The sequence below is a fragment of the Phragmites australis genome, chromosome 13 (genome assembly GCF_958298935.1).
Source record: "Phragmites australis chromosome 13, lpPhrAust1.1, whole genome shotgun sequence".
Lineage (NCBI taxonomy): Eukaryota > Viridiplantae > Streptophyta > Magnoliopsida > Poales > Poaceae > Phragmites > Phragmites australis.
In genome coordinates this window covers 24,780,017-24,804,123 of record NC_084933.1, presented here as the reverse complement: position 1 = coordinate 24,804,123, position 24,107 = coordinate 24,780,017, and the positions used below count along the sequence as shown (strand labels likewise).

Genomic DNA, 24,107 nt, shown 5'->3' with positions numbered 1-24,107 from the left:
TTTGCAGGCTTTCCCAATGAAAGTAAAGTGCTTCCCTTGCAAATATTTATATTTAGGACTATCTTTGCACCTTTATAAACTTCGAAAGGTCGATTACCAACCACTGATTGACAAGTCGGCAGGAAGGATACTTAATTGGCAAGGTAGGCATCTAACAAAGACGGGAATGATTGAATTGATGAAATCGATGCTAACATCCACTGTCATATATCACGCCACAATGTTCAAGCTCCCTAAATGGCTAATAAAAACAATTGACAAAATCAGAAAGCATTTCATTTGGCCCAGAGTAGAAGTGGGTGAGGGCAGTGGTTGCAACCTTGTCAACTGAGAGGTAATGTGTAGTCTGAAAAAACTTGGTGGAGCTAGTCTTCTGGACCTTGATCGTTTCTGCAGAGCGCTTAGAATGAGGTGGCCATGGTTTTTCTAGTCTGAAAATAGCAGACCATGGAACACTTTCTCAGTGCAGCTAGACACCAACGAGAATGAGCTTTTTACGGCATCAACTTCCATTCAAATTGGAGATGGGAACAAAGCTTTGTTCCGGACGAACAGGTGGTTTGGCCATGGCTGTCTAGCCCAAATGGCATGACACCTATATAGCATCGTCAAACAAACTCAAGATGGATCACAAATATTAAGCGCTTGCACAACAGTCAATAATTGAGAGAGTTCGTCGAGGTCTGGACATTGTTGCAAGGGGTGGCCTTGCAACACGGGGTGCAGGATGCGGTATCCTGGAAGTGGACTTTCACCGAAACTTACATGGCCAAATCTGCTTATGAGGTACAATTCGAGGGTGCGAGTCTGCCTTTCAGGGATACGCTCTTCATCTAGAAGGCGAATGCAGAGCCCAAGGTGCATTTTTTTCACGTGGACGGTCATGCACGGGAAATTACTCACGGGTAATGTCTTACAGTCGTGAGACATGGAGAACAAAATTGTTTGCGATTTGTGCCACCAGGAATCAGAGACAGCTACACATTTGCTCCTCCAGTGCTCCTATGCTAGGCTTGTGACCTCACAAGTATGGCTTTGGTGCCACATTGCACGAAACTTTGAGCCACCCGAGTTGCAGCACACTCTCACGGAGTGGTTGCATAGGGTGCTAACGCAAGGAACAAGCAGGGAGCGCAACGCGAAAACTGGGAAAATCTTGTACGCTTGGTGGAACATTTGAAGGAATGAAATAGACGTGTGTTCGAAGGACGCGAGAAGACTTCGAGAAGGTGACGTTCAGAGCTAAGGAAGACATTACCAGTTGGCGCATGACACCGATGGGTGACCAAAAGGAGAACTAATAGTTTGTTTTGAGTACAATGTCACGTTGTCTTTAGCTACCCTTTAGGTTTGTCATATAACTTCCTCTGGGCCGTTTCGAGCTGACTTTCATAAACCAATTTGTACTCTTTCTAAACTCTTTTCCTTCTAAAATAAAAAGGCAGAGAACCTGCCCGTTTCCTTATAAAAAACATTAGATCTCTATCTAGATGAACCGGAATCTTACTCTTTTTTCCTTGACCGTGTTGCCCATCAGAACCAAACAACATGCGATCAAATGGAAGATTTGAATGCACTGAAAAAATATCTACCCTTCTGCCAAGCAAAACATTCTTTTATACTATTCTTGCGGCCACACTACTGTGCCTTTACGTCAACGATTCTGCATTCCCATTGGTTGATTTTGTGCCGTCAATGATGCTACAATTATCCTCGACGCTTTGCAAGGGCGGCTGGTCATGGGTCAACGTTTCCTTGACTGTTGGCATTGTTCAAGTACTTCGTAAATTAATTATTCATCTTTCATCATCAGCTTAGATTTTAAGTGAGTTAGTTGATGCATACAGCTTAATATTCTATCAGAGTTAAATATCTCGAGTTCAAGTCATGATGGATACAATTAAATAAAAAATTATAACCGACTACTATTTTTATGTCTGAAACCTGAAAGAGTCTCCGCGTGAGGAAACCTGAAAGAGTCTCCATGTGAGGGGAGCATTGAAGCATAAGTGAATTGCTTGATGAGTTGCTTAGCGCATACAACTCAATAGGTGTGAGCCACAGTCGGGTTATAAAGAGACCATCTAAGAAAAATGAGCCCTTTTACCATCATTAGTGGTCACCAAAAATTATAACTAGAGAGAAACTAAATTTTGATATCTAAGTACCAACTTTTGGTACCTCGAAGGAATCACTATCTCAGAATGGGTCATCATAGACGGCTGTTAAATCTTATCATAGACGGTTTTATTTTTTGTCTCTGCAAAAGTGTCTGTAATATTAAGCTTGTCATAGACGGGTAACACTCCGTCTGTAATATAGCTATACATAAATAATTTTTGTTAATGTTCATTTGTGTCTTATGACACATCACCGATGATTTTGTTAATGTCCATCTGTTTCTTACATGTCACAGATAGATTTTATTAATGTCCATCTTTATCTTATGACACATCACAAATGATTTTTCTTAATGTCCATAATAATAAAATCTTTTCACACCCATGCCATGTCATCACTCAATTCACGCGATTTTTCGCACGAATACGTGTGACCTCCGGTCTCACGCGTAGCCTCATTACCATCTCACCTATACATCATTGCCGATAGCAATAGGATATTTTATCATTTTGACCTTTATGGTTTAAAACTTTGTATAATTATTTGGACGTTTAAATGACTTCAAATGAAAAGGTTATAAACTGTAAAGTTGTAGATCTCGTCGAGAGTTATAATTTTTATATAAATTTTTCTTCATTTCATGTCATTTGGAAAATCATAAAATATTTACCCTATAGACACAGATGATTTTTAAAATGTATGTCTGTGTCTTATGACATATCACAGACGATTTTTCTTAATATTCGTCTATGTCTTATGACACATCACAGACAATTTTTTTAATATCCATATGATGTATCTTATGATACATCATAGATGGTTTTTATTAATGTCTGTCTATATCTTATGATACATCATAGTTGGTTTTTTGTTAATATCTGTCTGTGTCTTCACATCATAAACGATTTTTCTTAATATTCGTCTGAGTCTTCAAATCACAAATGGTTTTTTAATATCCGTCTGTGTCTTGTAACACATCACAGACGATTTTTATTATTGTCCTTTTGTATCTTATGACACATCACCAACGAGTTTTTTTTAATGTCCGTCTGTCTTATCACATATGGTTTCTATCAAAAGTCGGCTGTGACTTTTGGCACACCGAAACGTCTGACCATATTATAGACACGTCTATTTTAACAACCGTTTCTGTATACTTTGTCAGTGATGAGTCTTAGTAAACTGTTATGTAACTGCATCATCACGTAATGACATGGGATGATTTCGTCCATGACACGCGAAACCCACCAAGAGTTGACCCATGTGTCAACAACCACGTGATGGTGCAGTTACTTCCGGTACCACCAAGGTCTGTGAAAATACTCAACAAAAATGGAGTTTGTGTGGGCGTACCTCTTGCTACTTCTTTCCTATGCAGTCACGTGATGGTATTGCATGTGGCCGGCCGGTAGGGGTGTGTTTGGATTCCCTGCTCCGCTCGTGCATGCATCGACGGATGCAGCCGTCCGCTCTGCTCTGTTGTTTGGATGCCTGCACCGGTCGGAAGCGCTGCACCCGCCGGTGCAAATGCATCTGCCCAGCCAGGCCGGCGGGAAACGCCGGATTCGGCCGTTTCTCCCGGGCCTGGCCGGCGGGATGCAGCAGATTAACGTTAATGATGAATAATTAGTGAACATTAACTCATATTAATATCTTTTAAATTAGATTAAAATTTAATATGATAAATTAAGTACTATAGAGTGTATTTATGTTAAATAAACATCATATTAATACTTATTTTTTATTTCAATCTCATGTAACATATACTCATACGGGCAACCAAACATAATCTCTTCTCAGCTAGACTGAGCACATACAGCCAACCAAACAGACCCTACTACGTTTCCTCAGCCTGTCTCAACTCAGCCTGCATGAGCCATACGAGCCAGGCTGAGGACGTTCGGGCAACCAAACACACCCTAGGTGAACCTCTTGATTATTGGAGGGTGTTGGCGTGCATGGTGCGCTTTGGTCCTTGTGCTCGAAGAAATGAACTAATGAAGTGTGTACCAACTGCCGTACCCTTTGATTTCACTTCCGATGACAACTTGAGACAAGGGAAATACTAAAATCAAACGAACCCGTGTCAGTTAAGCCGTCTTAATTCCCTGACCAGTGCCTTTGTTGGAATACGCCATCGATACTATTTTAATGTGGTCTTTCAGGTCTAGAAAACTTCCCAAAGATGGTGTCAATTGATCTTTTGTTTTACCTGTATTAATTAAGACTTCAACTACGCAGTTTGGTTAAGTTTCTTAGAACCTGCTTAGCTGAACAGGTTTCAGGAAAATTTCTATTTACACCTGGTCATTGTGGACTGCTCCAATATGTGCGAACCATGTAAACTTTTTGTCAGCCTTTCTTTGTGTGACAAAAATGAGTTCTGAACAAGTCTGGGAGCTATTTTTATTACACAAACTCTTAGTTTTAAAAAGAAATGATATATTACGACACCTGAAGCTCTGGGTGATATATGTCAGGCATGATACACAAGGAAATTACTTCCAATGCACTTCAATGTAAGTGTTATATATATTATGAAAATTAGGCTATTTAAGGATGAGAATCTCCTGAGATATGGTAGCTACTGGGGGTGGTTGCTGTCAATCAGCAATCGGGTTTTATTCTCATATCCTAGTCTAGTTTTTTGAAAACTTGGCTACTGGGCACGTTTGTGACCCTAATCGAGTTTTTTTTTTTTTAAACTCGGCCAAGGATATGCATGCACACACGGATACGGTTACCGAATAACGGAATATTGGCCGTGCGGTAGTGTTTGCATTTGGCCTCTCTGCTCTTCGTTAAGATTGCTATGGACTACTGTAACAGAATAGTCCCCGCACCCACTATATACAAAAGTCGTGTACGTGGCCGCAATAATTGTGGTGAGCTCAATAAAGTCACCTCCCGTAGGCAATAAAGTTTCGTACAAGCGGTCCCTTGTACAAGTGGCTGCGCATTACTCCGGAGTAGTTCTTGGTCGTGATCGAGTGTACTGTGGAACGATGTGCTGATCCTTAACTATATTTGGAAATGCTAGCTAATTCCGTCGGTGATGCTCGCCCTATGCATGAGCGTTGTCACCCTCTACAATTATGTGGTCGGCCCCGACCGCTCCTGCTGCTCTCCATCTAGCTTACACAATCGAGCGACTCTTGCTTTTCAGGCTAGCTGGCTTTCACCTCACTTCAGCGCCCAAGTAATACACGCGCGTGCATTTAGATCACAAGCATGGAGGCAGCTTGGTAGTGGCCAAGGTAGGCTATGCCCCCCCTTGGATTCAATTTTTTTTTCAGTATTAGTAGCTAATTTGGTCCATGCAATATTATTAGCCCCCCCCCCCTCCTTATCCATCTATAGGCCTTGAATGGTTGTTATAAAGATGTGTGTCTGCCCCCCCACCCCAGATTTCGCTCAAGCTCCACCACTGACCACACGTAGAGCCGGCCTGTGTGCTACTCCCTCCCCCTCCGATCTCAAATATAAATCTATTTAGATTCATCTTAAATCAAATATTTTTATATTTGACCATTAATAACAAAAAAGTTATATAGATTGACAATATAGGTTGGTGTTATTAGGTTCATCAGGAAAAATAATGTCATAATATACCATTCTTTTTATTTGAAATAATATAGTCTAAAAGATACTATTAGTTAAAGTATCATATTGGAGATCGTATCGATGTCCTAACAGACTTATCACTACTTTAAAAAAGTCATTCGTGCCCTTTTTTCACTGTAGGTTAAAAATAACTAGTAGTGATAAAGTATCAAAGCTGGTTCTTAAAAAAAACCAACAGTAATAGCCTATTCAGCAAAAATCGATAGTGATAATCAAATATTATTATCGGTTCATTATTAAATGTAGCTCTTTTTGAAAATTCATAACGTTTTCATACGGGGTCAGATGATTACAAACTTTATATGAAAATTATAGTCTCGACAAATCTATAAATTTGTAGTTGATAACTTTTTATTTGAAACAATATAAATGACCAAATAAGCACCTAAAGACTATCAAAGAAAGCCACGTACTAAACTACAAAGTAAATTATCAGATCTGGTGTAATACTAGTAGGAATGATTAAAAAACCACACACAAAGCCACAAAGTTAAAAATTACAACTTTAAAGATTTTTATCGTGAGTTTGGTAACTCAAATTTATGAAACATCTACACAGCACTGACTTTTGGATGTAGCACTATGCCTCCAAAAAAAAATTCAAGAAAATTAGAGAAGGTCAATTTTCGATAAAAAAAACATCAGAGGTCCCATCGAGGGTCTTCTGAGCCGTTTTTGCAGGCCAAGAAAGGTATAGGTATAAACACTTATATTTTTCAGATGCGCCTCTTCGTTAGCTTCAAAAGTAGAGGTCGAATATCGTAATCGGACTCCGTATGTAAAAGTTATGTTTGTTTTACTGAATGGTGCACGAATTGAAGATAAACTTTTTCATACGGAGTCGGATGGAGACAAACTTTATACGAATATTATTGGTCTTGATGAGATGTATAACTTTGTAGTTGATAAACTTTTCATTTAAAGCCATACATACTCAAATATCTGTCAAAAAATTTGAACAGAAAAGGTCAAAAGAATAAATTTTAACATAGTCATCAGGTAAGACTGTGAGGTGAGATGTTAGAAAGCTTGTGCGTGAGGGTGTAGGTTGCCAGTTTGAATCCCACAAAATACACGGATGCGTAATTTGCTATATTCGAGTGAGAGCGACCACATGAGCCGCGAGGGATCGTCACAAGTGAGAAAAGCCCACGGGAAGCTACAGGGTTGTTCGTTGAGTGCAAAAAAAAATCGATCACAAAAAAAAAATCAGATTTTGGATTGATTATCACTGCCGATTCGTAACACAAACCGGTAGTGATAACTCTATTACCACCGGTTCTAAAACCGATAGTGATACTACTAAGTATCATTGCCACTTATTCACTGCTGGTTCAAAAATAACATCATTGCCAGCTTTCTGTAGTATTGTATATTTAGGATCAGAGAGGGAGTACTACACTTACTAGTGTTTACTCTAATAGTATCACTGTCTCCTATTCACTACCAATTCAAAAATAATATTATTCCTAGTTTTCTACAGTAGTGTATATTTGAGATCAGAGAGGGATTACTACACATACTGTTTACTCCACTTAAGCATTGAGTGAAGCAAAAGAAGCACCAGCCTGCACCATCTGAACCCTCGGCTAAGTTTATTAGGCTTGGTAGGATCCTACACTGTTCAGAGCGGGGGCAGATCTACCGGGATCCTATGACCCCAGTGATTTTTGGCAAAAAAACAAGGTAAGATAGCTGCTAACGGAGCAGGACATGACCCCATGGCACAGCAAGATTATTGCCCGGTGACACCAATGGTTCAATTTTTTGGATCCACCCCTTGGTTTAGGCTCTCTCGGCCGATGCTCAAAGAGATGTCAAGGATCTCTGTACGTAGCTCAGAGATCTTTCAATTTTTTTTTCCTAATCGAGAAAAGTGTGGTTACATATATGCTCGAATGCCGTTATGCGCATGTACATGCGCCTGCATGCCTTATATATCCAAACCATCGGTTTAATTTATGATTTGTGCTAGAGTTTGTGGAAAACTAGTCTGGAGCAAGTAGTATGTAGGATTTCCAGCACAGATCTCAAAGGCTAATTGAAAGAATAGATAATACATGCGGTTACAAATGTATTCTTTCTTCTTTTTTAAACAAGCCGCCATCCTCGGAACGAGATCCTCTGACTTCGTAAAACGTTGGATTTGAGTGAATAGATTAGATTTGATGTAGTACCACTACAGTACAGTGATACAGTATTTTCAGCCACGATAACATACTATAGTATATTTTGCTACAGTATTTAAAATCAGGATACTATTTACCCTCACATTTCACTGTTTATCCATGACTTCTAAGTAAGAGGATTTCGATCCCCGCCCCATTTCCCATTGGATAACCGTAAACTCTTAAATGACAGATGTGTTCATGTGGCAAAGCATTTTTTAATGCTAACGGCGACGTACACAGGAGTGCCTGAGGGATGTCTTACAAGTTTCAAGTAAAAAATTGATTCAATATTAATATGTCAAAAAGGTAGGGGATCTTGGCCTTAAACTCTGATATTAGTGGCTTATTGCTGCATAGTAATAAGCCGCACATGTGTCAAAGTCTTGCCCCGACACTTGAGATCTGCATCCTATATGTAGTGACCACTTATTCTCTGCGACTGTGGTTGCCATTGCCAATAGTGCATGTGGATGTATATGCTTGGCACCTGAGCTAGCTCTTGGTCTACTGCTCAAGTAAGCGCTTCCCTTATAGTGGTGGTGTCCCTCCTGTTCTTGGATAGCCTTGCAAGCTCTTGCTTTATTTGCTCCTACTTCATAGCTAGTTCCTACCTAGTTTGCTCTTCGAGCTTCATGAGAAATCCGATCACAGAGGTCGATTGAAGTTCATAGCCTCCTACTACAAGCCTAAGATCAAATTCTATTCTTTGTGCACTAGGCTCCTTCACTGCTTGTACAGTATCAGCTACGAAATTTAGTTGAAGTAGATGATCAGTTACAACTTATCTTTGCTGATTCTGTGCTTCTTTGCTTATTTTAACATCACCTTCTGACAGCTGCATGAAGTTTGCTTCGGTGTGGCAATGGCGCCATCAGCTCTAGTTCAGGAAAAACCACAACCTGTGAAGCACTTGAGGAACCAGCTTGCTGCAGCCGTGAGGAGCATCAACTGGAGTTATGCCATCTTTTGGTCAATTTCAAGCAGCCACCAAGGGTAACATAGTAATATAGACTCAATATTTGGCAAAGAGATTTATACAGTTTTGATAGCGCAATTCACCACTTGCATGCTGAGCTTATATGTGAGCTCATATACAAACTAAAAAATATCATATCCAGCAATGGCATATTGTTGCTTTATGTTTGATTCTACTTTTTCCAAAGAAAAACAAATTATTCTTTGATATAACTTCCAAAAGCATTCATGAAAATAGGAACCATGAAAACAAAATTAAATTTAATATGGAGTTGTTCAAATTTTTATTTAATTAGAAGTGCGATGGAGTTTTTTAGGAAAAATGTGTAGAGGAATATTTGAACATAATTTATTGTATAGTTAACTATAATTATTTAAAATTTAGATATATAACTTAGTTAATTATTTCACTCTATCTGCCCCGTCCCTCGAAACAACATAAAGTTGGATCATCTCTCCCAACCAAACAACTTGGATGACCATATTCTTAAAAACATAGATGAATTTCTCAAAACTTTCTATGAAACTAGTCATTCCATGTGAATTTCGTAGAACTTTTGAGGGCTGTTCCTTGTCCTAAGTGGATCCAAAGGGGGGACGGGGGGAAATCTTACAATTCGATTCCTTTAATATTCTTCCATTTTCATCTGTTTCAAAAGGCCCTAAACTTCACCGCGCATCAGAGTTCTCCTCTCTAAAAAAGGACTTGACAATGGAAACTTGTAGAGTGCTGACATGGAAGGACGGGTTCTACAACGGCGAGGTCAAGACGAGGAAGATAAGCAACTCGATGGAGCTGACGGCCGACCAGCTCGTCCTGCAGAGAAGCGAGCAGCTGCGGGAGCTCTACGAGTCCCTCTTGTCCGGCAAGTGCGACCACCGCGCGGCGCGGCCTGAAGCCTTTCTGTCGCCGGAGGACCTCGGGGACACCGAGTGGTACTACGTGGTCTGCATGACCTACGCCTTCCGGCCTGGTCAAGGGTATGCACGCAATTACTCGATCCATTTAAGCAAAAACTAATGAAATGGTACGGCGAACTGCCAGCATTGTCGGCGACCTCCACGAGAGACATCGAGCATCTAGCAAGAAATCAAGAACTGATTAACCTGACGAGCCTAGTCCTAAAAAAATGACGAGCCTTATCGTGGTAACATTTGCTGTCATGAGTCATGACGTGTTTGGGTTGATTCATGCCAGGTTGCCGGGCAAAAGCTTTGCGAGCAACGAACATGTCTGGCTGTGCAACGCTCATCTCGCGGATGGCAAAACCTTCCCCCGCGCCCTCCTGGTAAAGGTACGTGTTTCAGAGTTCTGACGGATCGATCGATCTGCATTATTCTCTCTCCATGACTGGAGTTCATGCATGTCCATGTAAATCTAACCGCATGCTTCACCTCGCTGGATTCTCTGCTCTTACGCCTCGTTGGGTGATTTATTTCATGGTACGGGCACACTGTATATGACTACTATGGCATATCGGCCCGTTCGCGCAGAGCGCGTCCATTCAGGTACCTAGTGCTTAATGCTTCGTATTGTCCACATACATATATCTGCACCTTTCAGACTCTGTACGTTGCAAATTCCTGACTGTATACTCGATCTGCATCACGAATCGTATTTTTACAGACAATCGTCTGCATCCCTCTCATGAGTGGTGTGCTTGAGCTTGGAACCACTGCTTCGGTAAGTTCATCCCTGCTTAAGATGTACCGCTTGTACTTTATTTCGCGATGAAATAGCTGTGGGACACATGCTGGAGTAAAAAATCCCTCTCACCACTTCACCTGATAAAACTCCAGCACAAATTTCTTAGTCAATTTCATAGTGAATCATTGTTTTAAATAGTCTGCTATAGCTTTTTTTTTTTGGAACTGCTATAGCTTTTTCGGACATGCATTTTACGAACACAGATACAACCATTTAAAACCAATGTGTACCAATGGATATGTTTGCCATAATTGTAAACATTTGTCATGTTTTAGTTAAATTATTGTTCATTATCGTAGTTTTTTCATAAAATTAATTGATTATTTATATTATTCTTCATTATCATTGTTTTTTACATAAAATTTAATTATTGTTGGGTCGTCATTAAGGACCCCTGACGCCCTTAGGCTCCACCAGCCTAAGTCCGAGGGCCATGAGGATCAAAACCCCTCCGAAGACCTTGGGCTTCAAGTCGCCACGGAGACCCAAGCCTCAAGAGTCCGTGGACCCGCGAAGGCCGCTAACCCCCAGAGGCTTGGGGAGCGATGGCCCCCTAGTAGGATCAGCCGATGAAAGGGATCGGTGACATACTAAAAGAGGATGAATTATGACACTTAAAACTAATCGGCTCCAAAAATTTCATAAGATAAAGCTATATCAATTTCTATCTAAATGTGCTCTAGGTTCATCTAGTGTGTCTATTCTACTATTTAAAAATGTTTACAACTTATAGCCAATCCTAAAAAACTACACTAAGAAAGTAAACAAACAAAGGTAGATTACAAGTATATAAATGCAGAAACGTAAGGAAGGTAGAGAGAGTAAATTCGGTATAAATGATTTTTATCCTATGGTATCGATTGCATAAACGTCACCTCTAGTCCACGTTAGAGTAGCCACCTGGGCTATTGCTCTTGGATAGTACCTGGTCATGACCATTGAGCCACCTAGACCTCAAGTAGGTTGAGCCACCAAGCCACTAAGGCAAGGCTCACAACAAGCATCTCTTCGTGTCACTTTCCACCGTCTTCACTTCAGAGCTTGAGTCGCTAAGGCAATGATCTCTGCATCCCTATACAAGTGTCTTGCCATCACTCCACACCAAGTTGGAGAGTCAACAAGCTTGAGCTACCAAGGCTCACGATGTCGAGGAGTCACCAAGACTTCAAGGTATCGGCGTACCACTTGGTACAATCTAGGATCACTCCTTGATCCCTTCTCTAGTTAACAACATCTAGCAACAACTCTATCTATGTATAATAGCACTAATCACTCCCTAATCTTATGCTAATTGTCTTAGATGATCACTTCTAGCACTTTGGTAGCTTGGATGTCTTCTAAAGTGTATGTGAGCTTCTCTGGACTCCAGCACAATCAAATGATCGAGTGGGGGGTATTTATAGCTTCAAACCTGCAAACTAGCCGTTGCCCCAACGATTACATTTTTCATGAACGTTGAATATTCTGACATGCACAACTCCAGACACCGGACCATCTGTTGTGTATCCTCCACTCATAACCTACCGTTGCCAGCTATCACTGTCCGTTCGAACTCCACTCAAACTCATTGAGAACATCAGATGTTTCGGTGTTACCTTTAACTTCACCACCGGACTATCCGGTGTGTAGACTTGAGCCAACCGAGCTACTTCCCTTGTGCATTTATCCGGCATGTACAAGCTTCTGATCGTCGGACCATCTGGCGTGTATGACCAACTCTTCATCACTTGAAACCAACTCTTGAAAAATGCTCTGGTGAAGCCTTCGGTGTATATGCCAGACCATCCGGCGTGTACAACTCTAATCTTCCTCTGAGAAACACTCCGATGTGTTCAACACTTCATCGTCGGATCATCCGGTGTGTATAACTTCAAATTCCCACTTCTGACAAAACACTCCGGAGTGTGCGAGCCCTTCAGGGTCGACCATCTGGCGTGTACATTTTTCCTAGGACTTGTCCATTTTAATCCAATCTTTGTCCCACTTTGGTGGCTTCTTCATATGTTGCATCCATAAGACTTACTAAGGCAAACTTGACAAACATGTTAGTCTCATTGACTATGTTTTTATTAATCACCAAAATCACATACATGCCCTAAAAGGACCATGTTCGCTATAGCGGGAAAGGGACACACCGGCCACGTGGTATCTGTCACGAAGTGATCGACATTTAATGCTGATGTGATTTGCGGCTGACCTAACATATTGGGCAGGACCGACACCGCAACAGACGATCGACCAAGTATTGTGGTTGCTTGCCATAATGATCACTACCACTTGCCGTAATAATATTTTACGAGGCTGACCCTAGATCCTTGTTGTATAGTTACAACTTGTATCTCTACCAACCCATAGGGGTATATTTGTATACTTACACTTTGGATGTCAATATAAATACTGACTCATGGCCACCACGTCAAGGGACATATTTTTTCATCACTCAGTGCATTCTCTTCCTCTCCACTTCTTCTCTAAGATTGAGCGACTCTAGTAGGTTAGCTCTCGCTACACCTTGTTCGTGGAAGACTTTTTCTTCCACCAACAATTGGCGTCGTCCATGGGGAGGAATAGTGTAACACTCACAGAGGTAAAATGCCACAGAAGAAGAAGACCACCAAGGTGGCGACCCGAGTGGCTGGCTCCATAGCAACGCCTGCATGAAAGTCTGCATGGCAGCCACGGCTAAATGCTCGCAATGCCGACACCAGCACCCCAACCTGGGATCATGACGAGTCCACTCTTGGACGGAACGAGGGCCCTACGGCCACCACTGATCCGGTCATGACCCCGACTGTGGCTAACGCTGGTGGCAATGCTGGTTCAGAGGCCCTTCAATAGCAGTATAGGGAGAACCTCGTTGCACCTTAAGGGGTTGCGGTTGAGGTCGCAGTTGTACATGCCTCCACGACCAATGAACAGGCACACATGGCGGCCCTTAAGGCCCAACTAAAGGAGTTGCAAGCAGCCCTACGGGCCACGTAGCAGGTCGTGGCCATAACCATCGTTGCTCCCATGACGACCACCACAGTGGTGGGTCAGGCTCCGGGGGCTAGTGAAAGCATCATCTTCGCTCCTCGTCCTCCCCAAGCATCGCCTACGGTCAGTCCGTAGTCACCTGAAGCTTCGAGCAGGTCGGCGCGAGGCTCCGCCCCTAGACTTCAACTCACCCTTGCAGGCAAGTCTGTAGGAAGAGCCCTTCCCAAACGGGTTCTAAACCCCCAAGCTTCCTAAGTCTAAGGGCTATTCGGACCCATGCGAGTTTGTTCGCTCATACGCCCTGGCCATCGAGGCCAACGGATGCAGGCAAACCACCATGGCGAAATGTTTCCCCCTCGCATTAGAAGGGGTAGCCCTCCGATGGTTTTGGGTGCTAGAGCTGAGGGCCATTTACACTTGGACCCAGCTCTAAGATGCCTTCTGCAATAACTTTAGGGCACCTTTGTTTAGCCAGTAACCTCTGGGAGTCTGTTCGCTGTCAAACAACAGTCAGGTGAGACCCTCTGGGATTACTTCTGAAAGTTCACACAAACGAAGGCCCAGATAATGGCCATCTCAGAGTCGTCGGTCTTCCATGCAGTGACCCAAGGCTTGGCCTCCGGGCCCCTCTTCGATCGGTTGCACCGACACCCGGTGCGCACCATGGATGCCCTCATGTGTAAGTTTGAGGAGTACTGTCACGCAGAGGAGGAGCGGCTCCATCGGGAGGCCATGAATGCTGTCGTGGCCCTCTCCATCGAGCCCATGATGCTAGCCTCTCAAGCGGGGGCCTCTTAGCCTTGCCACCTCCTCCTGCAAAAAAGGGCTCCGATGAGGCCGAAGGCTTTGGAGGGCGTAGATCCTGACAACACCAGTGCCCCAGTATCCACAACATCGACCATGCTCGAGAGGCTCTGAGCCTGTACCGATCCAGGGGGCAAGTTTGTGGGCACTTCATCACCTTCCCTGAGAGGTAGCCCTGCTACTTCCTCATGACTAGTGTCATGGGCCGTCGCGAGGGTCTGGCGTTGTCCAAAGGCCGAAACCAGAAAGGCTTCATCTAAGGATGTACCTGCCAGGCCACCGCCTCTAGACCCGACGCCACCTCCTCTAAGGGCCTCTGAGCTAGAGATAGCTCGACCTCCCCGCTCCTAAGGAGAGATGAAGCAGATGCAAAGGCACTCTATGCCTTCAGGCGTAGTGCAAAGTCATCAGGGGTCAGGGCCTCGAAGCTCAAGCCCCTCTCTTATAGTGCTGAGGCGACTGCCACGGAGGGTTCGGCTTCCCCAGCACCGACCACGGGAGACGCCCCGAGGCAATGAAGCAGTCGTCTCCAGAGCGAGTGCCTCCGGAGGAGTCATGGGGTCCTCCTAGGGAGCCAAAACCTCCGATGCAGAGGTCGAGGTCGAATCTGCTTCGATGGTCCCTGTAAACAAGAAAAAACGCAAAAGTCGGGAACCTTAGGAACAAGCATAGTAGGGTAAAAATAGAAACAATGCCTGACCCATGCCAGCAGTCGCATTAGTAACGGGACCCATGACATCCTCGTTATCGAAGGGGTTAGCAATCCCCCATGCCGCCTAATCATCAAGGGAGACATCACGTCCCCCTCCGCTTTGGCCATGGCCTGCCGGGTCTAGGATAGCCAGAGCCTTCCCCAGGCCACCCCTTCGGCCCAGGACTCATCCTCAGTCACACCGCTCACACCGTCGGTGCCCTTGACATGCCTCTAATGCTTTATCCTGCATGACTCCTCCTCGAAAGACTCGGCCACTGAGATAGTGCACGAGGCTGCGAGGCTAGATGGGGGTAGAGTCCGGAGTGGGATCATGGGGATCACGGAGGTTATGGCACCCGAGGCCCTGCTCCATTGCTTTCCGATGACCCAGGGCTCTATCAAATTTGGCCATGCCGAAGCCACCATTCCAAGGTGGGAGCAGACGCGGTTGTGCCACTCCCAGCTCTCGACTAGCTCCAAATGCTGGTCCCGCTTTACAACAGAAGGTTCGCCGAGGAATTTGTCCACGACCTCGGTCACCTGTTCCATAGTAAGGCACTGCTTTGAAAGTAAAAGACATCTCACATATATGGATTCGATGCTAGACAAAGGGGAGGACTCACCTGAATTGACGGTGGGCCTAGAGTACGCGTTCGGCTCACCTTCCTCACCTTGCTCGAAGGCGTGGTCCCAATCTGCCCGAAGAGGCCTAATGCACAGCATTATGAACTCCCCCACGAGATCATGCATGATCATCCTCCGGTCCACCTTCCGGAGGAGCGCCACTCTCAAAGCAAGCTGGCCCTGAGTATGTCCACCATCGGGGTCTGGACATAATGAATGCCCGGTTAGTGGAGCGGAGGGGGACCCAAAGCCCACGTCATAGTAGAATCACCCCTTCGACCACCTGGTATACCACCGTCATTAATGGCATTCGCCCGAAATGCGTCATGGTACTCCTGGCGGAGCTGGATGTTCATGCTACTAAAGTTGAGGGCCTTCGTCTCTCCGCCCTCCATCTGAGTCTTCGGCTAGCAGCTTGGCTCATGAATTGTGGAAAAGAGCTCCTCTCATCCCTCACAGCCCTCCGCTAGCATGGCCAATTCAAAGATGGCCAGACGAGAGATAGCTTTGGCTGAGAGTTGGGGGAGTTCTATGTAAAAGTGGTGGAGCACCATTTAGAGGAGCGACACGATCGAGAAACCAAGGCCTGCGTTGAAGAATGCCTCGAAGATCATGGTCTCATGGCCCTACGGTGCCGGGATCGCCTCCTCCCCCCCCCCCCTTCTGCGAGACACGAGCAATGGATCTAGAAGGGATCTTCCCCTCCTCGACCATTCGATAGAGCTTGGTCTCGGTGACGGTTGATGCCCTGTCAGACCTGTCCAAATTAAACATGGATTAATCAACAATGAAGTCGATTAAAACAGAGGTAATTCTGGCAGTCCTGATATATGCTCAACAAAGCCCAATATCACAGCATATACCATTTACAACATAGTTTCATCATAAGATATGAACAGAGTATAAAAGTTCTAACTTTTGTTACAAACCTTATTCCGAGTTCCTGCTTCTACTTAGATCAAAGTTTTCATATACAATGGAAAGATATTAATAAAACAAACTGCCAGTGGTACCATTGTCCATAATGCACCACTGAGACTAGCTCAGGCATTCGATCTCTACACCTGTCCATCTCCAGCACCAGCGGGATAAAAGCACTTGTATACGAGTTCGTCGTAACCTGTATATACTTAAGGTACGCGTCCTGAGTACGAAGGTACTCGCAAGACTTACACAATATGGGAATGTACTATCTCGACTCTAAGGATAATACATTGAGTTGAATAGCAAGGAATAACCACAAAGTTAAGTTTACTCAGCGGAAAGTACTTTAACCAATGTAAAGACATAAACCGCTAGCATTGACTGACAATAAACATAAATTTCAATAAAGTAAACTTGCTCAACTTAAATAAGTACTAGCACATGGTTCTCCCACAAGCCCACATACTTTCCATTACTTTTCGCAAACTGATCAAAACTCTATGATTTTGCCCAATGGATATAAGTATGCTCATAACCAAGAGCGCGGTAATTCGAATTGTTCTTACACCCTGCAGTGGTTACATCTTTACCCACACGACTCGGGTCCATCCTCTTGGCTCTCGAGATAACCTTTCTCATACCCAAAACTACCCACTTGCTCATGCCCCTATGACACAGGGTTACCGCGAGGTGTGCCGGACACCTCCGGCTCCCCACCATCTTGCATCTCCTCATACTTTTTTCTTGCGCATCATTGGACCACAAGTCAAATGTTAGCATAGTATATGATAATCAGCTTATCTTACCATTAGATCGACATGTGGTAAGTACATGAAGTGCTTAAGCCAAATGACACCACAGACGGTGCTTAAACGATGCAAGCAGTCTATGACACCTGGGTCTCCTCTCCCGAACTTCCCTGACACCCGCTCATATCTTGTCTCATTTTTTCCAACTCATCATCCCAACTTATCATTCCTTTGTAACAGTAGTTGAAAGACCTGTAGCTCGTGAACAACGGTGATATCTATCGCTTGACTTCTACTGATGACCTATGCAAAGACTAACCAATTCTCATATCACTTTTAAGTTAGACCATAATACGTTATACCTAGGCTACAAGGATCAGGATTAACAACTTGATCAAGGTAGGCACTGCGCAACAAATAGGATGTACCCGATTCACGACATCGACTCGCTAAAACATACATATATGACATATAGCAAGACCTAGTAAATTGACCAACAACTCACAAAAATATGGGAGAGATATGATAGATGCTTGCCTGGTGCCTGCGTGATGCTTCTTACGTAACACTCACAAAACTCTACTTGTTCGCTTGTGGTTTCAACCACGCGACACTCCGAAGCATCGATTTCTAAATAAAGATGACAATGTATCGCAATGAGTATGATGATATGCAATGAAAGATGCTCCATAGTGTAAGACAATAGTGGAGATGCGATGTATTGTGCCATGAATTTTAAAACATCTATGATTTTCTTATTTGATTATTATTAAACATTTAAAAAAATTCGAAATTAAATAAGCACAGCGCCACGACCGGCCAGCGGCTCGGCCTGGCTTCACCCACAGAATCAACGCGACATGGGGATCACGATTGGGTTACACATGGTGATCGGCAATGATCGGTAAGCAACCAGCGGTGGAGCACGGCAGTAACAACTCAGTGACGGCTCGATCCGGCACACCAGCGGCGAAAAGGCGACGCAAACCACTCGGCCGAGGGCACCTAAATCTTCAATGTGGGCGTGCAAATCCAACGGCATGGATACCGGCTGATGGGCTTGGCTACAACAAGGTCAGCGGCAAGCATAGAGGCGGCAGCGGTGGGCGGTTCACACAGAAGCCACGCCAGCGACAAGTCAAGACAAAATGAGCACGCACAAAAGCCTTACGAGGGCACAGGGAAGCTCATTGAGTGCTCTGTTGGCGCGAAGAGGTGATGGTGAGGCGGCTCAATGGTGAGGGGTGGAGTTGGCTGTCCGGTGCCGAAGAATAAGGCGCCTGTGCAAGGAATCCAGCCGGGGAAGAAGGGAATCCGGCGATGGAGGGACTTTGTGACCTTCCTCCGTGCTCCTAGGCGCACAAGCTAGGCCATACGGGGCTCGGCATGGTGGATTGGGTGGCGGCGGTGCCGTATTGTGCGCCACTCTGCTATGTGGAGTTTGGGTTAGTGAGAGAGGGGGGGGAGGGGATAAGGGTAGCGACCAACATGCTCAAAGTCAAGGAAGTCGGCGCCGACATCGTGTCTCAGTGGATGGCTGTGTGGCTCAGTGGCCAGCCTCTCTCGAAGCTCCTCAGCCGAGACAGGGGAGGGAGGGGATGACCGGTGAGCCATGAGGAACAGTAACCAACAAAGAGAAAAATATCCCCTTTCATCTCTCTGGTCAAAAGTATGTCTTCCTAAGCCCCAAAAATCGTGAGACAAAATTTTTATGAAACTATAATTGATGTGCAACTTATTTTAATTTGTTTGACCCAAAATTGAATTAAAATTCTTCAAATTTGCAACCTTTTACAAATTACACATATTTTTAAGGCCTCAATTTGAATACAAAAAATTTGGGAAAATTCACTAATATTTTTCATGTGACATGGACTAATTTATAAAATTATTTCCAACCCTATGTTGCATAGAAATTTTGTGAGTTCCTTCACAGTGCATCATTTTCTATTAAATTTGTCAATTTAATTTTCAATTTCAATTGAATTAATTACTTGCTCAAAACTTCAATTATGATTCTAATGTTGCTCATTAATATTTAATGACAAGTTTAAGAATTTTGGGCTATCACACACCCCCAGCTTGTTGGTTTGTAGTGGGTACTTCTTGCTGGCATGACGGAGCGTCACGCTCGGCGGTGGCTTGGGAAATGGCTGAGGAACCTCTGCCGCCATGGCTCCCACTAGCATGCTCGCATCGACGTCCTCGCCCGCTGCTGGCTCACTCATGCCGGTGGTGGCGGAAGCCGATTCCACCAAATGGGTGGCGGCGACTGAGGTTGCCAATGCGGCAGCAGGATTCCCGGATGACGCGTGGTCCCTCGCCGGGGAAATATCTCTGCCACGAGCGCCAGAGAGAGTCATGAGGTCCCTGGGATGTAGCATGGAGCGCTCGTCGGTGATGGAGGTTGGGAGTGTTGGGGACAGTGGGCATAGGCGCAAGGGCAAGGGCGGAAAGGAGCAAGGATGCCAGGTAAGGACACCACTCTACTGAGATCCGTACTTTATAGACCAGGGGAAGAATTGTTGAATCCTTGAGACGCATGCGCACCCACCGTCACTTCGCCCACGGTCATGGGGAAGCGAAACCGTTCTCCACGACCCTCCAATGCCGAGACGCCACGTGTCCCACTATCGCATGGCAAGACATGATTGCACCACTAACCGTATGTTGCATTTAATACCCTCTCCCGCATGTGGCATTGGGCATTCGGCTCGATCGTTGGACCAGCACTTGAAACGACTCAAAATAACCGAATACCATGGGCCCCCCAACAACAGAGCAAAGGATCATCGGAGGCCTTGCTCCGAGGACTGCGGGGCCGACCGCTCCGCTGGCCACCCTCTCGAGGGGCTGATATTGGGGGATCACCATCAAGGACTCCCGACGTCCTTAGGCCTCGCTAGCCTATGTTCGAGGGCCACCAGGATCAAAAATCCTCTGGAGACCCTAGACTTTGAGTTACCATGGATACCCATGCCTCTCGAACCTACGGACCCCCAAAAGCCGCTAACCCCAAGAGGCTTGGGGAAGTAATGGCCCCCCAGTAGGACCAGCGAGAAAGGGGCCCATCAACCACATGGTATCTGCCAGAAGTGACCTGCTTTTAGTGCCGATGTGATTGGCAGCCGAGCTAACACACTAGGCAGGACCAGAGCTGCAACATACGACCGACCAAGTATTGTGGCCGCTTGCCATAACAGTCATTGCCACTTACCGTAGCAATGTTTTACGAGACTGGCCCTATGTATCAGTTGTACAGTGACAACTTGTATCTCTAGATGGCAATATAAATATTGACCTATAACCGCCATGTCAAGGGACAGATTTTTCCATCACTCAAGGTATTTTCTTTCTCTCTACTTTTTCTCCAAGCTTAAGCCACTTAAATAAGTTGGCTCTCGCCGCACCTTATGCATTGCCCATGAAGAATCATAAATAATAAAGTATTAATTATACCACGGTTCCTGATGTAGATTTTTTTTACTTATGCATTGCATGATAATATATACACTCGCAATGTATACTATATGATTCGTACAGCTCATGTATATACCTTGCACTTGAAACATAAATCATAGTATTCTGCAAACAGTTCAGACAAGTTATTACACTCAATTTTGGATTCTTCAAGGTCAAATGCATCAGATTTTCACCAAACTAAGTGCTACTGTCAGGTCCCAGAGGACCCAGACTTGGTAAACCGAACCACCACATCTTTCAACGAACTGCAGTTTCCGGCATGCACGGTGGACCCTTCAGAAAACCAAACCGTAGATGCCAACAATGTTATCGTACTGCCCGATGACTTGGATCAAAATGCCATGGAAACAATCATAGCTGAGGGACGCGAGCTAGGTGAAGTCGATTGCCTGTACAGTGCCAACAATCTCGAGCAGATCGCAATGGAGATCGATGACTTCTCTAGCATCTGGGACGAACTGGACATGCAGCCTCTTGAGGATAGTTGGATCATGGACGGCTCTTCTCTGGTGGCGGCGGCGGCGGCGGAGGCTACGCCTGGTGATAGCTCTCGCGTGACGAGTTTTATGGCTTGGACAAGATCGGACTCCGATGAACTGGCCGTGGCGGTCATCGGAGAGCCACAGAAGTTGCTGAAGAAAGTGGTAGCCGGCGGAGCTTGGACGAACAATGGTGGTGAACGCACCGCCAAGACAACCCAGGAAAGTGGCATCAAGAACCATGTCATGTCAGAGAGAAGGCGTCGAGAAAAGATGAACGAGATGTTCCTGATTCTCAAGTCATTGGTTCCGTCCATCCACAAGGTAATGCAGTTATTTTTCTGTGTCGATTGAAAATTTCTATGTTTCCAGGGACTTATTTTCTGAGCTGTTGATTGTTGCAGGTGGACAAAGTATCCATCCTTGAAGAAACAATAGCGTACCTCAAAGAACTTGAGCAAAGGGTGCAAGAGCTGGAATCCAGGAGGGAACCCATCTCACACCCAGGCGAAACAACAAGGCTAAGGCGCCATGACAATGAGATCACTGTGAAGAGAGTCTCTGCCAGAGCCAAGACGAAGAAGGCCTTGGAGCTCAGCGGTACTGACATGGAGAGGGAGCACCACTGGGTCCTATCCAAGGACGGCACGAGCAACGTTAACGTCACCGTCATCGGCATGGAAGTGCTGCTGGAGGTGCACTGCCGGTGGAAGGAGCTGCTGATGACGCGATTCTTCGACGCCTTCAAGGGCCTCCATCTTGACGTTCTCTCGGTGCAGGCGTCGACAACGAATGGTCTCTTGGGACTGAAGATACAAGCTCAGGTCATCAGCAGCTACGAAATCATCAATAATTAGTGCTCACTTCTTTCATAGTACGAGTTTGATTTACTTATGATTTTGAGTTATTGCAGTTTGCCAGTTCTACCGGCTTTGCGCCTGGGATGATCAGGGAAGCTCTTCAAAAAGCTATAAGCACCTCTTAACGAAATGTGCGCAATGATCCTTTTGCGTGCTCTTGTAACGCAAGTCTTTAAGGGACGGTTGAAATATTGATTATATTGTAATTGTCGATATAAGTTTAATGGATATATTTGCAAAATTTCTTAACTCTCACAGATAGGTACACTCTTCAAACCCCATGGGCCTAGGCCCATTTACATGCCACGTATACTAATTACGTGGCAAAAGTCCAGATTTGCCCTCCAAAAATTCTTTAGTTTTAACCGCAGGAGCTTCTCCACCTTTGTTTGTGCACTTCTGCCAAAGTCTTTGTGTTCTCCCCTTTGCTCCCACCATGGTATTGCACCAGGCAAAAATAGGACCAAGGGTCTTCCTCCATACTCTTTTTTTTCCCCGAAGAAGAGGGCAAGAGGTTTGTTGGGTTGGGGTCGTTATTAAGGATCCCGATATCTCTAGCTTCATCAGCCTATGTTTGAGAATCACGGATCTCCGAAGGCCCTTCAGTTCTCCAGGCTACAAGGCTCTCCGGAGCCCCTATCCCCTGAAAGACAGGGTAGCCTCCCCGAAAACCGAAGGGTAAGCCATCAGACCTTGGCAAAAGATTAATCAGAGAGGGTCCACCAGACATCATTCATCTGCAAAAAAGTGACTGGTATTTAATATCCATGCAAGTGAAGTGGTGGCCGACCTAACACCTTGGACAATGCGGCACCGTAATAGGCGGTCAGCCCAGTACATCGCCCTTAGGACCACTTGCACCATTGTATTTGTCATAGTGGATAATATTTTCTAAGTAGGGATAAAAGTATTCTGTCTAGATCCAGGCTGGATAATCGAACCAGTCCTAGGTGTATGTGGTATAGTGATGGCTAATATTGTTATCTTTGTAAAGGCAAACTTATATATTTGCACCATAACGACACTATAAATACAGACCTTTAACCATTAGATCGAGGGGGGATCTTTTCTTATCAATATCAATAACACATTTGGTTTTTTTTTTCCTACTTCTTCTCTAAGTTTGAGTCTTACCTCTAGATGAGTCTCTCATCGTATTTATTGTGGAAGAAATTTTCTTACACCAATGAGATCTGACACTCATTATAGGAGAAAGAGAATTACAACAAGTTCAAACTATAGAGTACCACTCGCGACCGTGATCAACAACTAAAAGATGAAGAACAGGAAGAAAAGAAAACGGTTACAGCTGCATAGAATAGCACCCAGGATAAAGCAACCAAAAAGCTACACAAAACCAACTAGCCTGGCGCTATGTCCACTCCTAGCTTGGCCTCAACTTCATCTTTTAGCATGTAGGAAATCTAAGTTGGTTGTATGCTTTTGTTTTGGAAGATTTGATTATTTCTCTCTTTCCAAATATTCTAGCATGTGTAGATAAAAATAGAGATGACAACCTTCCAATCAGCCTTTGCGATGGACACCATTGTCTCCTCCCATCAGGCAATGACTGAAAAATCCTAGTCTCGCTGAAGCATAGTTTTGAATTCTAACTTATGCGACCATCGTGCTATATGCACCCAAACTTCTCTCGAAAAAAACACACTTAATACCGAGATGAATCGCAGATTCCTATGCTTGATCACAAAGAGAGCATGAGCTATTGTGCGACCAATTCTTTCTTGCTAGATTGCCTGCAGTGTTGATCTTGCTTTGCGCAAACAACCAGGAAAAAAACTTGTATTTATTCTCACTTTTGGGTTCCAAATTTGATTTTCTCTAAAACTGCAGAAGGTGTCGTCTAGTGTCCACCTCCACATGATGCTGTCTGGTATCTCAGGCAGTCACGAAATGG

At 44.5% G+C, this 24,107-nt stretch overlaps 1 protein-coding gene across 4 annotated transcripts; it reads left to right on the top strand.

Moving 5' to 3' along the window:
- Positions 1 to 8,276: 8,276 nt before the first annotated feature.
- Positions 8,277 to 22,430, top strand: LOC133887749 (anthocyanin regulatory R-S protein-like). Of its 4 annotated transcripts, none has more exons than XM_062327718.1 (9): positions 8,277 to 8,431; positions 8,752 to 8,909; positions 9,618 to 9,872; positions 10,090 to 10,186; positions 10,386 to 10,400; positions 10,519 to 10,575; positions 21,048 to 21,656; positions 21,737 to 22,156; positions 22,246 to 22,430. In XM_062327718.1, exons 2-9 carry the CDS (start codon positions 8,779 to 8,781, stop codon positions 22,315 to 22,317), a joined length of 1,656 nt encoding a protein of 551 aa, XP_062183702.1. In that variant the 5' UTR covers positions 8,277 to 8,431; positions 8,752 to 8,778; the 3' UTR covers positions 22,318 to 22,430. The 4 variants fall into 4 exon arrangements, with proteins under 4 accessions (XP_062183702.1, XP_062183701.1, XP_062183704.1 ...); XM_062327717.1 differs by lacking the exon at positions 8,277 to 8,431 and adding an exon at positions 8,445 to 8,569; XM_062327719.1 differs by lacking the exon at positions 8,277 to 8,431 and adding an exon at positions 8,516 to 8,648.
- The last annotated feature ends 1,677 nt before the right edge of the window (positions 22,431 to 24,107 follow it).

What these genes read in the sequence shown, in the direction of transcription:
- LOC133887749 (XM_062327717.1), top strand. Translation starts at nt 8,549, where the DNA reads ATGAGAAATCCGATCACAGAG. An exon ending in TGAGAAATCCGATCACAGAG is followed by an intron (nt 8,570 to 8,751) that starts GTCGATTGAAGT and finishes ACCTTCTGACAG; the next exon opens with CTGCATGAAGTTTGCTTCGG. An exon ending in AGCTTGGAACCACTGCTTCG is followed by an intron (nt 10,576 to 21,047) that starts GTAAGTTCATCC and finishes TGCTACTGTCAG; the next exon opens with GTCCCAGAGGACCCAGACTT.